This window comes from Lonchura striata, chromosome 1A (assembly GCF_050655825.1).
Source record: "Lonchura striata isolate lonStrDom1 chromosome 1A, ASM5065582v1, whole genome shotgun sequence".
Lineage (NCBI taxonomy): Eukaryota > Metazoa > Chordata > Aves > Passeriformes > Estrildidae > Lonchura > Lonchura striata.
Window position 1 is genome coordinate 46,327,550 of NC_140741.1, and position 12,485 is coordinate 46,340,034.

The following is a 12,485-nucleotide window of genomic DNA, read 5'->3' on the forward strand; positions in this document are numbered from 1 at the left end:
GACTTTGAAAGGTGACATGACAGGCTTCCAAGAATTCTTTGCATTGGGAAGATGGTCTGAAATCTTTGCAAAATACATCAGCTTTTCCTCCAAATGAGAAAATAATTTCTATAAAGATAAGTAATATTAAAAAATCACTGTCAAGAAGCATGGTGATGTCACAGCATAATAGATTTAGATTATACTTGGCATTGTTTCTGGCAGCTGTCTGCTCTTTAGAAGATATGGGAAACAGGGCTCCTACTCAGTCATTTTGAGCAAATATTTTTTCTCAGCAGACCCTGAGCTCTGGAGGGACTCTAGAATTTGAAGCAGAAATTTGAAAGCAGTCTCAGACTGGAAGCTGAAGGGTTTGCTAGAAAGACTGTGATTTGAGAGGAACAGAGGTGAAAAGGAAAAATCCAAGTATACCTGCAGAGCATTAACTCTGAAAGTCATCATCATGCCAAAAAAGCAAGCTCCTGAGACAGAGGTACAAATAAAACCTAGTACACATTCCTGTCCATCATTAGCCTGCTAATGACAATATGGCCTTGGTTTGAATCAGAGGCAACCCTTGATGCAGCAGGTACCTGCAGTGGGGCCAGTGGGGCTGTTCCACCAGGCTGCAGCCTTAGGTAGCAGCATTTGTGCAAACAGATGCACAGCAACCTCCAGGTTAAGCACAAGCACGCAGACACAAAGGCATGCACCAGGCACGACTTTCTTAAAACAGTCACAACATATTTACAGCTCCTCAATGATGAAAGTCTGGGAGTTTCTCTCTCCTCTATCTTGCTTTATTTGGAAACAAAAGCAAAAGCAAAATAGCCCAACTTCCCATATTTAGACTGTTTTTTGTTTAACACATTTGCTGTAATGCATTTCAGTACAGCTTCACTAGAGTTACTTTTGAAAATAATTAAGCTAAAAGAAGACAAAATCACTAAGGATTTGACAAATATGAATGGTTAATTTTATCTTGAAAATTTCTAGCAAGGAATAATATTTCTCTGCATGAACTAGGCCTGGTGCACAAGCTTCTTTTAAGTTGTTTTCTCTTATGTCTTACAGATGAAAATTAGATAATTCTGTTTTAGGGAAGGGGAGAGAAGCAAACAGTATACCAAAAAGAGAAATACCATTAAGAGTTCAGATTTAAATTAAACACACACACGTGCCTTTGCTATCTTCAAATCTGCAACAAAACATATTGCTCTGAAAAATTGATAAAGGCTATTCTCCTGAAGAGTTAATTCTTGTTCCAACATAGCAAGGGCTAATTCATTCTTTGTTCACCCAAGAAAAGATTAGTGCTCTCTCTGGTGGACATTTCATGATCACAGACATTCAAAATACCCATCTCCCAAAGCTAATAAAAAATGAGAAAGTTATTACTGTTCTTAGAGGAAAAAATACACAACACTGTCTAATCAGGTTACTTCCTAAGAAAACAAGTCTGCAGGTCTGCCACTGCCACCTGCAACACTTCCATGTGGCTCTATCTACACTGAGAAAAAGCCACATGGCTCTCTCACTCACAGTTTGAAAAGTAAGTGAATAGCTTGGTTGGCTGATCCTAAGTGGGCATTTTTAGATTATAGTCTGTTTCAGGCTTTGGATAGATTTATTGATAACTGATATTTACCCTGAAAATTCTTCACAGGGAATGTAAAATAATTTCAATAAAATCTTTACAATTAGGGAAGTGATTGTACTAACAAGTATTCAGGTTAATTATGATGGGGATCTGAACAGACACTATATTTAGTTAAGAAGAATAGTTCTAAGAGCAAAAATGTAAACCTTAGAGATGGTGGCTCATCTGATGTGATGAGAGAAAGCTCACAGACAAAGAATAAGCTAATCCACCTCTTGAATGGTGGTAAACATGGATAATGCATACAGATTCATTTTGGCCACGCTTCAAACTTCCAACCCTTTGTTCTTAAGCCTCCCAGAATAGCTTTGAAGTTGAGGATAAAGCTCCTCTAGCACACCATTACCAAAGAACAACCTCCTGATTATGATCTCATGAAAGTGTAATCAATTACTTACACAAGTTTAAAGCGTGGCAAACAGCAAAGGTCACATAATTGGCCTTTATTGAGTCCATGTGTTTCAATCTTGGCTTTAACTGGCACTCCTGTATAATAAATATAAACATCTCTCTTCAAAATGTAAGCAGCGAACTTTCTCAAAAGTTATGAAATCTCACAGCATCTTCTGTTAGACTGGAGTCTTTAAAGGGTTTTAAAGAGGGATGCCTCCACTTTTGTGTACCCATGTGACAGAAAGCTTGCAGCACCTCTGACTGTGCTTTATTGCTCAGCAGATACTGGTCTTCAGCCTTATTTTACAGGAAGACAAGTGTTTAAAATTCAAAAAGTTGCAAAAAAAAAAAAAACTAGTCATTAGGAAATATTTTCTTAACACTGCTGTCCTTTAATACCTATTGCATGGATTTTCAAATACATTTTTAGTGAAAATTGAGAATAATTATTTTCTTACTTCACAGGCTATAATTGATCAAAGCAAATTCTAGATACTACTGTGAAAGGATAATTAAATTCACTACTAAGAGCTTTCTAAGTTTATCTGAAAAGGAACTTGTGTGTTTGCTGTCGTACCTGAAATCACACTGATTTTTCTACTGAATGAAGACTCTGCTAGGTGGATGTATATTGCTGTCATATTTCCATATACAGTACAGGCTGCCACACAGTTCTGTCCTCCATAACTATACCCTGAATTATTCAAAGCAAGATGGGCTTCTCTTCAGAGTAAAGTATGGAAGAATAATCCTATCTCCAGTTTCTGATGGGAAACTGAACAGGTTCTACAGACACCTTTCTTTAGGCAGGGTTTCCATAGGCAAGGTCAGCACAACTTCATCCCTGGGTTACAGTATTAGCCTCACAGGTCGAGTCTTTTGAGCTAAGGTCCAGCAGGCTTCCCAGCATTTAAATGCAGTATCTTGTTTAAAACCACCTCATCCTTGACTTCCTGTACACTCAAATGACAGAGACCAGTGCTTGCAGAAGAAAGTTCAGGCCTACTATCTGGTAACCTATCTGGTTTACCTGCTGTCTTGAGCCATCTTTCTTTCCCTCCATGGGTGCAGGTGGGGTCTATCTGCAGCATAGGCATCTTCACAAGGCCTGGACTCTGCTGACGATACAGGGCCAAGCTGAGCTTCCAAATAAACCTTTTAAACTCACTTGCAGGAATAAGTCCCACTAAGAAAGGCAGGAAGTTTATTTTAGGAAAGTTGCATCCTTCTGTTGAGTTTTTTTTAAAATTCTAGATAACACGACCTATCCTTTGTCAGTCTAAATACTGACAGGGAGGTCCAGCAGCTGAAAGTTCCCCTGAAGAATCTTTTGAAGAGACCCTAACCTCATTTTCATTAGAGAAAATGCAAGAGGAACAGCAGTCTTGGAAATCAATGTGTGACCTCCTCAAGCCCAAATTTACCTGTGATGAAAAACAAGCAGGAGTTCTATGACAGCAAACGTCTGCACTTTGCTGTAAGACAACTGTCCCATTTGGGACTCAAGCGTTTTGCTGAGATCAGAAATGGAATTTATTCCTTGATGAATATCTATGTTAAATATGGTCTGCTCTTGCAGATTGGGACCAAATTGTTCTTTTTGCTACTCAGTATATTCTAGGTATGTTGACAATCCCTAATTTCTGCTGGAGATTCTCCAAATAACCAAACCCAGCCTTTATTGATAATTGGAGTGAGTAGAACTGGGCTGAATGGGGTCCACAATTATTTCAGGAAGAAAAAAATACAATGTCCCACACCACAAACCTTGCTGAGCAGTCAGGTCTGCTCTCTACAGCACTACAGGGTACAGAAAGGGCTGGAGAGCCTTGGAATGATCCCTCACCAGCTCTAAATCAGGAAGCAGGAAAGACCTCACTGCACTTACTTCAGGCTTTGCAATCAGGGACAGGAACACATATATAAACCTAGAGAGGGAAGTTTCTGTTGTAGTTGGGCTTGGGAAGAGGCTGAAAGCCAAGAGATTCTACAAGAATTTGCAGAGATTGTGAGTTTTTTCGCCCTTCCTCCTGCTTGGAAACTCTCAGATTACTTGTCCTTTAAAGCATTTCCTAATTAACATAATTTAATAAATGTATACTGTTCAATTGTATTTTACAGGATGAGAAAGCCCTTACTTTTGGATGAATAAAGGTATTGCATAAATACGATATGCATGTCAAAATGTTTTACATATAATTCTAGTGTCAGGTGATTCAGAGAATCATAGAATGAAAGTTACAGTGGCATCATGATACTATAAAAATTATGAAGTTTACTGTGAATATTTGGCAAGACAACTAAAAATTGACTATTAACTAAGCAGGATATTCACACTGATACAATTCAAATGTGAACACCATCAGTGGACAGGATAAGGTGCAGATTTTGTCCCATCAAAGGAAAGTTACAGTTAGATCAAGTAAAAATGTGAAACCCATGGTTCTTGATGTGCTAAATGCTTTTAATTTTTGCCCTTAAGGATCAGTATAAGCTGCTCCACCCTGTATCTAATACCAACACATCACAGGTCTGACCAGAGGGAATCAACATGTTGGGTTACAAGCTTTCAGCTACACTCCCTTGACAATACAGAAATCAGATCAAGCCTATGCAATATAAATAGAGGTTCCTGTGCAAAACTGGAAGGAAGGAGGTAAAAAAGGCAGCACAAAAAAAAACAATCAATCAAGGTAACTGCCAACATGCTCTGTTGGCAAATTAATTCTCAGCTCTTAATATGTCTATGCATACCATCTGTTGCTCAGGATTACAGACCCAGATAACTGCATTTTGCCTCTTCCTCTCTGACAGTGCTCTGCTATGCAACCTGCCTGTTCTCCTTGACAGTCTCTGCAAGGAATATTGCTGCCACATAGCTGCTTGCAGAAACTTTATGTATGAGTGGCTTCACAACGGGAAAATAAATTTGTTTCAACCTGGTTACTCAAATAGACTCTGTTTCAACAGCTCAATTTATTTCCCAAATCCTTGGAAAGAAAGAGAACTGGCTAAGGCTCAAACTTGGCAAAATGAGACCAGTGTTAGCTGCTGTTCAAAAGCAACAGGTTGAAGTTGGTACTTGTACTCCTTACTGAAGGTGTTCAGTGGATTTGATTATTTGCCTGTGAGGTTTTAAGTCTCAGATTTCAATTGCCTGTATGAATATTCACACATTTGCAAGTTGAGGGCAAGCAGAAAATGTTGCAGGGAGAGCTTAACTTCTGCACATCAACAAGCAGCTATTTGTCCATGTCTTCCATGTGTTCTGAGAAAAATCAAGTTCATAATCACAGTACTGAAAGCTCTGTTCTCTGATGGTCAGGATGGTCAAGAGTCTGCCCTCTGCTTCTCTGGGCAGCTGTTATTGCAAAGGCTGGCTCTCTGGCTCTTGTTGCTTGTTTCTGTGCTTCAGTGTTCAGAGCCAGTGACAGATCTTCTCACTAGTGGACTGCTGTTTGGAGAGTTTATTTTGCCTGGTGATGGGCCAAAACCTGAGGCTGGGAGATTGCCAGATTGCCAGGCTGGTTTGATGCCAGGCATATTTATTTCCTTAAGGATCAGCTAGCTTTTTTAGGGTTTAGCTAGCTTTTTATCCAGGCAAACAGGCAACTTCAGAGGATTTGTGGGACCAGCTCTGAAAGCGGTGTTTGGTCTTCAAGTTATTTATTGAAGTATTTAGCACTGATGACAGCAAGTGCTGAAGCATCTTAAAGGTAATTGCCCATTTTTCTTTGTATGGCTGAAAAAAAGATGTACTCCACCAGCTGGTTGGAAAACAAAGCAAACTTTTATTCTGGATGCAAAAAAAAAAAATCCCAGGGGTTTTCTTGTTGTATGGCTGGGGAAAAAAACATCCACCCCAAACCTTTGAAAGCCATTGCTAAGTGGCTGTGAACAGAACATACTGTGGACTTCAGGTATCATAGCTGGGTAAAGCCTCCTAGTGCCTCTAGGAGGCTTTAGTGTGCCTAGTACAACAGTATCAGTGTCCTTGCTTTATTTATATTACTTTTTTTGAGGTAAATTTTGGGTTGCTGCTTCACAGTGAGCATGAGACCCATGACTGACCTCTGAGGTGGACCACTAGCAATTGCTCTCCAGCTGGAGCAATGCCCCTTGCTTATCTAAGTGACACTTCCTCACTTCTTCAGCTGGAGTGCGGTGGGAGGCTGTGCTGAAGACCTGGGCTGCTCCAGGCACAGCCTTGCCAGCCAGTCAAGGTGGGTATTACATTTCCACCATGTCTGGGCTACAGTTCGATGCAGTGAAGACCTTGGTCACAAATAAACTGTCAAAAAACAAACAAGCAAACAAAAACCTCTCAGCAAAACAAACAACAACAAAAAAAAAAAACCCCAACAGAATCTTTCAGATGGTGGAATTTGTACAGAAAAAGGCAAATAAAAGAAGAGCAAACCCTAACAAGTGAAGTGTAAACTCACAGGAAGGCAAAACAGAAGAAGTTTTGAGATGCATTTTCTTGAAAGCTTTAAAAATAATAATCAGGAACCCATTGTTCTGAGGTAAGGTATTTAGCTTTTGAAATTCTGTTCAACATTATGCAAATATCTACTACATATCAGAAAACTCTGGGGCACACCATATTCCTCACATATCTGCATGCCCTAGGAAGAGTGTTTCAGATTTCTTACATTTGTTTTGTATGTACATAAGCCACTTGGCTAGAATCGAGTCAATAATAGTTGTGGCTACCCCAAATAAACCCCTTTGAAAAGTGTGAAAGCAAGAGAAGATGTTAAATACATGAAAAATTATTTCAGTTAGTTCTCTTTTTTGTTATTTCTTTCTCTATAGCATTACTTGTTGATGGCATTAACTTTAGACCACTAAGAACATACCTGTCTGCAAAGAGGTGATGTTGCCAGAAAACATTTTAACTTCTACAAATAGGAAAGTGAAACAGAGGAAGGCAAGACAAGAGGAAAGCCTGGATTTTCTATTTCAGAAAAATTGTTAGTAACTCAGGGAGTGAAATCTGTACATTTTCACAAAATAAAATCTTAAAGCTTGGGGTGTCCTTGTTAGTTCTAATGCTTTTCAACAGTTACGTTGTACATTGCAGCTACTACTGCAAAAGTACTGAAAATACTTTATGACTAGCATTTTTGTTAAAAATGGATTATTTATAGACATGAAAAACAATGAAAATCTTGAAGAACTGTTTATTTAACACAGGTTTACACTGCTGTGTAAAAAGAATAATTGTGTGGTTTACACATATGCCATGTAAATTACTATGGAAACCAGATGCAGCTTACACTACAAGGTGCCTTGTAACTCATCTGTGCTGAGCAATAAATCCCCCTTTTCTTCTTGGAAAAACTTTGAGAAACTTTACTGCTGTTTTCTATCAGCGGATAGAACAGATGGCTGGCACATGCCTGCTTTACTAAGAAAGTGGGATCTCTACAGTATTACTTTGATCCCTGGTGGCATGTCTACAGCACTGAGACGCAAAATACCACAGCTGAGTAGAATCTAAATATTAAAGCTTTTGAGCTGTGCTTTTGATTTGAGAACCCCTTGCCTAAAAATCATGCTCACAGTATGTAAACATCTTCACATTCCACATGAAAATTTTGGTACAGAGGTTCAGAAAACAAAGTATTTCCCCGATTTGGTGACATAAAAGTGCAGTGAAGGTACCACTGAAAAGCACAAGAGTGTGAGTTTGTGCTATTACCTTGACCCAACTTCGAGAAGAGCCATACTTTTATTGGAAAAAATCTCCTAGATTTTGCATATTAGACATTCTTTAAGCTGAAAAGCATCACTGTAATGACTGGTTATGAATAAGATAATTACCAAAAAATCAGTAGTTTCTTTGAAGAAAAATTTCCTTTGAAGAATTAAGTTTTGAAATTCAATACTTTAAGGTTTCTTTCAGTTTGTCAGGGAAATAGCCATGTTTGACTGGAGCACCTTATTGCACCACTAATGCCTTAAAATCCATGGTCTGTTAGCTTTCCTCTGTGCAAGGAAACAAATCCTCTCCTGGCATAGCTGTATATTCTATTTTATATTTATGGTCAGGCCACATCTCAGAAATATAAGACAATTTCAGACAATTCAGCTGAGATATTCAGGGCTGATGGTCACATTGCTGAGATCAGAATTAGCCTCCAGGAGCCGAAAAGTACACAGCATTCCTGATCTTCACTTTACAATATAGAAATGATGCTAGAAAATGCACTGAAGACATACACTCTCTGTTTCTCAGAGGTGGGCATCTTTTTGATTTACTCAAGGCTATCAATAACTCTTTGAGACTTATTTCAGATGTCATGCATTCAACCAAGCACCAGGAGAGGAACTATGGAGTACTCATAACAGTGAGGAGCGCGAATTAAGCCACTACAATAATTCATCTGACCACAACTACTTCTTCCATATCTGAAAGAAAGAAAAAGCCTGGGCAGGCTGTGACCCAGGTTGACTATTTCTGTGGATCAAACCAGAGAATGCAACACGACAAAAATTCCAACTTGCTTTTAAGTTTCTTTTTTTCACCTCCTGTCTATTCAATCAACCAGGCTGCTGCTCTGTCACTGAGCACTTGCTGTCTGGGAAATACTCAACTTTTTTTTTTAACATGGTTCTCTTCCACCAATAATGCCCTAGATGTGAACTTAATTTTACAGCTGTCAGAATTCCCATTGAAAGTTAAAAATACATGCTAGGTTTTGTGGATTTGGACATTAAATACTTGTCATAAATTCCTAAATGCTATAGAGATTATGTTATCACTGAAATCTTTGGTAACTTCCAGTATTGGACACAGTAAAACATGTTGCAGCATTAATCACTGTGCTAGGGTCTCACTAGGAAGTTTTTTAGCTCAATCTTCCACAGAGGACAAGACCCCTAAAAGCCATTATATTTTGTTTTGCAAAAAACATCCAGAAGAAGAGCAAGAAGCACACCAGTGAGCTCTAGTGGTTACATGGATGCATGCTATATAGTACATATTATCACTGATTTTTGGTTTTTTAAAACCTTTCAATTCAAAGAAATTTGTAACTGTCAATTTATGTAGGTTACATTTCTAAAGAGAATATAGTATCTGTAATGTTATGCTTTAATTTATAGGTAGAAGCATAAAGTGCATAAAAACATGACAATCCCATTTTGCAGTACTTAACATTCTTGTCACTCCTGGCTCATCCTGATTTCACTAGCAAAAACCTATATATTCAGCACCCTCAGGCCCTTAGATTTTGGGTTTTCCTTATATTTCCTAATAATTAATTAGAATTAATGGACTAGGAATTAAAAGCAACTAATGCTTTTCTTTGGTTAATGCTTTCTAATTAAAATTATTTTGTTTGCTTATCAAAAAAAATCTTTTTCACATAAAATGTATTCAGGACACAAAGGCCACTGTATCAGAAGTGTAACACCTAAATGTAGTGAGTTTCAAGCACTTCTATTTACACAGAATACAGAATGCAATCTAGTCCTTAAATTGTGCCTTTCAACAAGACATTTTTGAGTTAGAATATTCATCCACGCAGGACTGAGAAGCACTGGCACTCCCTAAGTTAGACTATTTACTCACCTCAAGCTTGGATCATCATTTACCCCAGGAGCAGGTGGATGGCATCTGCCCACTGGATATTTATACATGCTAAGATGCCCTGCTGGGGATTCCAAGTGTGGTGGGTTGACCTTGTCTGGCTGCCAGACACCCATCCAGCTGCTCTCTCACTCCCCCATTTCATTCATATCAGGACCATTTAATGCCACAGACAGGATCTCCTGCACCTACTCAGGAGAAGCCTTACATCTGTAGACCAAAAAAAGGTCTAGCTAATCCTGGAGGGGAGGCATATACTAGTGAAAGCCCCCAAACCTTGGAGTCCCAGAGAAACATCTTCAAATTTCAACTGGGATACAGGGTCAAGAGGTTTATAAGGCACAACACTCACAGAAGAATTATTTCAGTTTTACCAAACATGAGGCAACACTATGTTAATTAACAGCTATTTTGCAGAAAGCAGTCTAGCACTTCAGCATTTCAAATGCCTTTCTTCTTTCAAAAAGTATGAGTTCCCATTTCTTTTCTTTCTTCCTTTCTTGCTTCTCTTTCCCCTTTCTCTTCTTTTCCTCTCCTCCTCCCTTCCCTGACTTAGGAAATTCCCAGAAAAGTACAGAATAAAGGTGGCAAAATTTTAGCACTTCCCTGGATGTGTTAATGGAAACTTCTAAGAACATGTATACTTAAAACCAAAATAGCACACTGGAAAAAAGTAAAAATGTACTCATTTCTTCCCCTCATAAAATATTGGAGATTCTGGAGAACCACAGAACTTTTTTAACCATTTAAGTATTTCACTTACTAATAATGCTTTGTCTAAGAGGAATTCAGCAATTCAGAAAATAGGAGGAGGACTAATGGGTTAAACACCTTTTCATCTTCTGAGGAAGGATTTAGTCCTGCAAGTGGCATCAAGCAGAACATTTTCCTATACTGTCTTTAAGCCTGTGACTCTTCTCACTGAAATCAATGTGGGAACCACCTTCTCCTAATGACCTACCGAGGTAGCAAAGGTAGGTGGCAAAGGAAGAAGAACACAAGAAGGAAATCCAAGAGGACAGTATTGAGTCTAACATCTTGATCAACCATTCAAAAAAGAGCTAGCTTTATCAACAGCAACTGAAGCTGGCAGAGAAATGGAACAGAAAATACAGTCCCAAAAGACACTAATTCTTTCTAGGTATTTAAATGCCAACCCTTGCCATACAAAGTTGCTTTCTCTGTAAAGCTTGATGGGAACACCAAAGACCTAGAGCAAGTCAGCTTTTGTAAGTAAGTTTTGTCTCTCCACATTCACCTTGCTCTCTGGAGAAAAGGGCCAAGCACTTCCTAAACCCAAAGGCTTTGTGAGGACAGCAAAAATTGCAAGGGAGTCAGCCAACACCTTGAAGCCAAACAAGTCCTGTAGATATTTTCAAACAACCAAAGCCACAACCAAATCTGTGAAGCTGCAATTAGCTGAATTGAACAATCAACCTTCACAATTTAAATGAAATATTGTTTCATCTCTACCAAATTCTTTGTCGTATAAAGTCAATGTCCAGCATTGTAAAAACGAAACAATTTTATCCAGATTTTTATGTCACCATGTTTTTTTCTGTATCCATGATAATGTACACTAACAAGTTTCATCTTTTTGCAAATTTAACATATGTTGCCAGTGTGTCAAATCATACATGTTTATTCTCAAAAATGTCACAGATTCTCATACAACAAAAGAATCCAACAGAATTCAATAAACTGCAGATTTGTGTGGTTTTGCAATTTAACTTGGTAAAATTAAGTCTACAGAAGAGAATTGTTATTGAGTAGAACTACAAATTAAGCCTGCACGTTTAGTACATAGAGATCAATGAAGAGCCTATAGCGTATGTCCATAAGCTAAAGACATTCAAAAGAAAACTGCATCCACGGAACTGCCGACTGGTACAAACTTTTAAGGCAAGGACAGGCGACTGGGGTGTTCCTGGTGAGTTCTGTCTCACGTCCCCGCAGCCTGCGGGTTCTCCGGCGCCCGAGCCGCCCGGCGCTCCCGCGCACCTTACGCCCCTTTCCCAACGCGCTTTCCCAGCCATCCCAACGCGGTCCTCCCTGCTCCCCGAGCCCCCCCGCCCGCGCCTCGAACTCCCGCACCCAGGGCTGCCCTAGCACGCCTCAGAGAGGGTTTCCTCAACTATTCCAAGGCCAAACCACCTGCCTCCTGGGTTTACGGAGCCTCCCCCGCCCCTTGCCGCAGCTCTATCTCGGCACCTACCCGTCCCGTTGCCTGCCAAGTGAAGTTCATGGCGTGGATGCCGACGGGGATGGCGGGCATCCTCTGCTGGGCTTTCCTAAAGTCGTGGGTGAACGGGGCCATCTTCCCCTCGGACACGATCAGAATATCCTCCTCGAAGCCTGCGGAAGGCAAAGGGGCGCGATGTGCGGCAGCCCCGCCGGGTCGGGTCGGGTCGGGCCGGGCTCCCGCCCGCCGCTCGGGGCAGCGGCCGCACTTACCGATGAGCACCCGCGCTTGCTGGGCGTCGATCCACAAGTAGAGGGTGTCGGGCTGGCGCGGCGCGGCCCGCAGGCTGCAGAGGCTGAGGGCGCCGCAGAGCAGCGCGGCACAGCACAGCCGCCCCGCCGGGGCCATGCTCCCGCACCGCCCGCCCGGGCTCGCCGGCTCCGCTGCCGCCGCGGCCGCGCCCGCCCTCCCTCTGCCGCGGGACGGCCCCGGGGGCGGCGGCAGCGCGGGGCGGGCACGGGGCGGGCACGGGGCGGGCACGGGGCGGGCACGGGGAGGGCGGCGGGCGGCGCCGCGGGAGGCCGGGAGCGCTCGCACGGTCCTGCCCCGCCGCGGAGGGCGGTCAGCGCCCGGCGCTGCGGGCGGCCGCCCACTGCCGCAAGAGCAGAGCG

At 41.2% G+C, this 12,485-nt stretch overlaps 1 protein-coding gene across 2 annotated transcripts in view; it reads right to left on the bottom strand.

The window, feature by feature from the left end:
• The window catches only part of WIF1 (Wnt inhibitory factor 1), a 37,854-nt gene extending 25,598 nt beyond the window's left edge, over positions 1 to 12,256 (bottom strand). For both annotated transcript variants that reach the window (XM_085568809.1, XM_021547379.3), the window contains exons 1-2: positions 12,087 to 12,256; positions 11,848 to 11,987 (exon numbers count right to left, since the gene is read on the bottom strand). In XM_085568809.1, the coding sequence (XP_085424935.1) occupies positions 11,848 to 11,987; positions 12,087 to 12,222 (276 nt within the window). In that variant the 5' untranslated portion in view covers positions 12,223 to 12,256. The remainder of the gene's footprint in view (positions 1 to 11,847; positions 11,988 to 12,086) is intronic.
• Between the last annotated feature and the right edge of the window lie 229 nt (positions 12,257 to 12,485).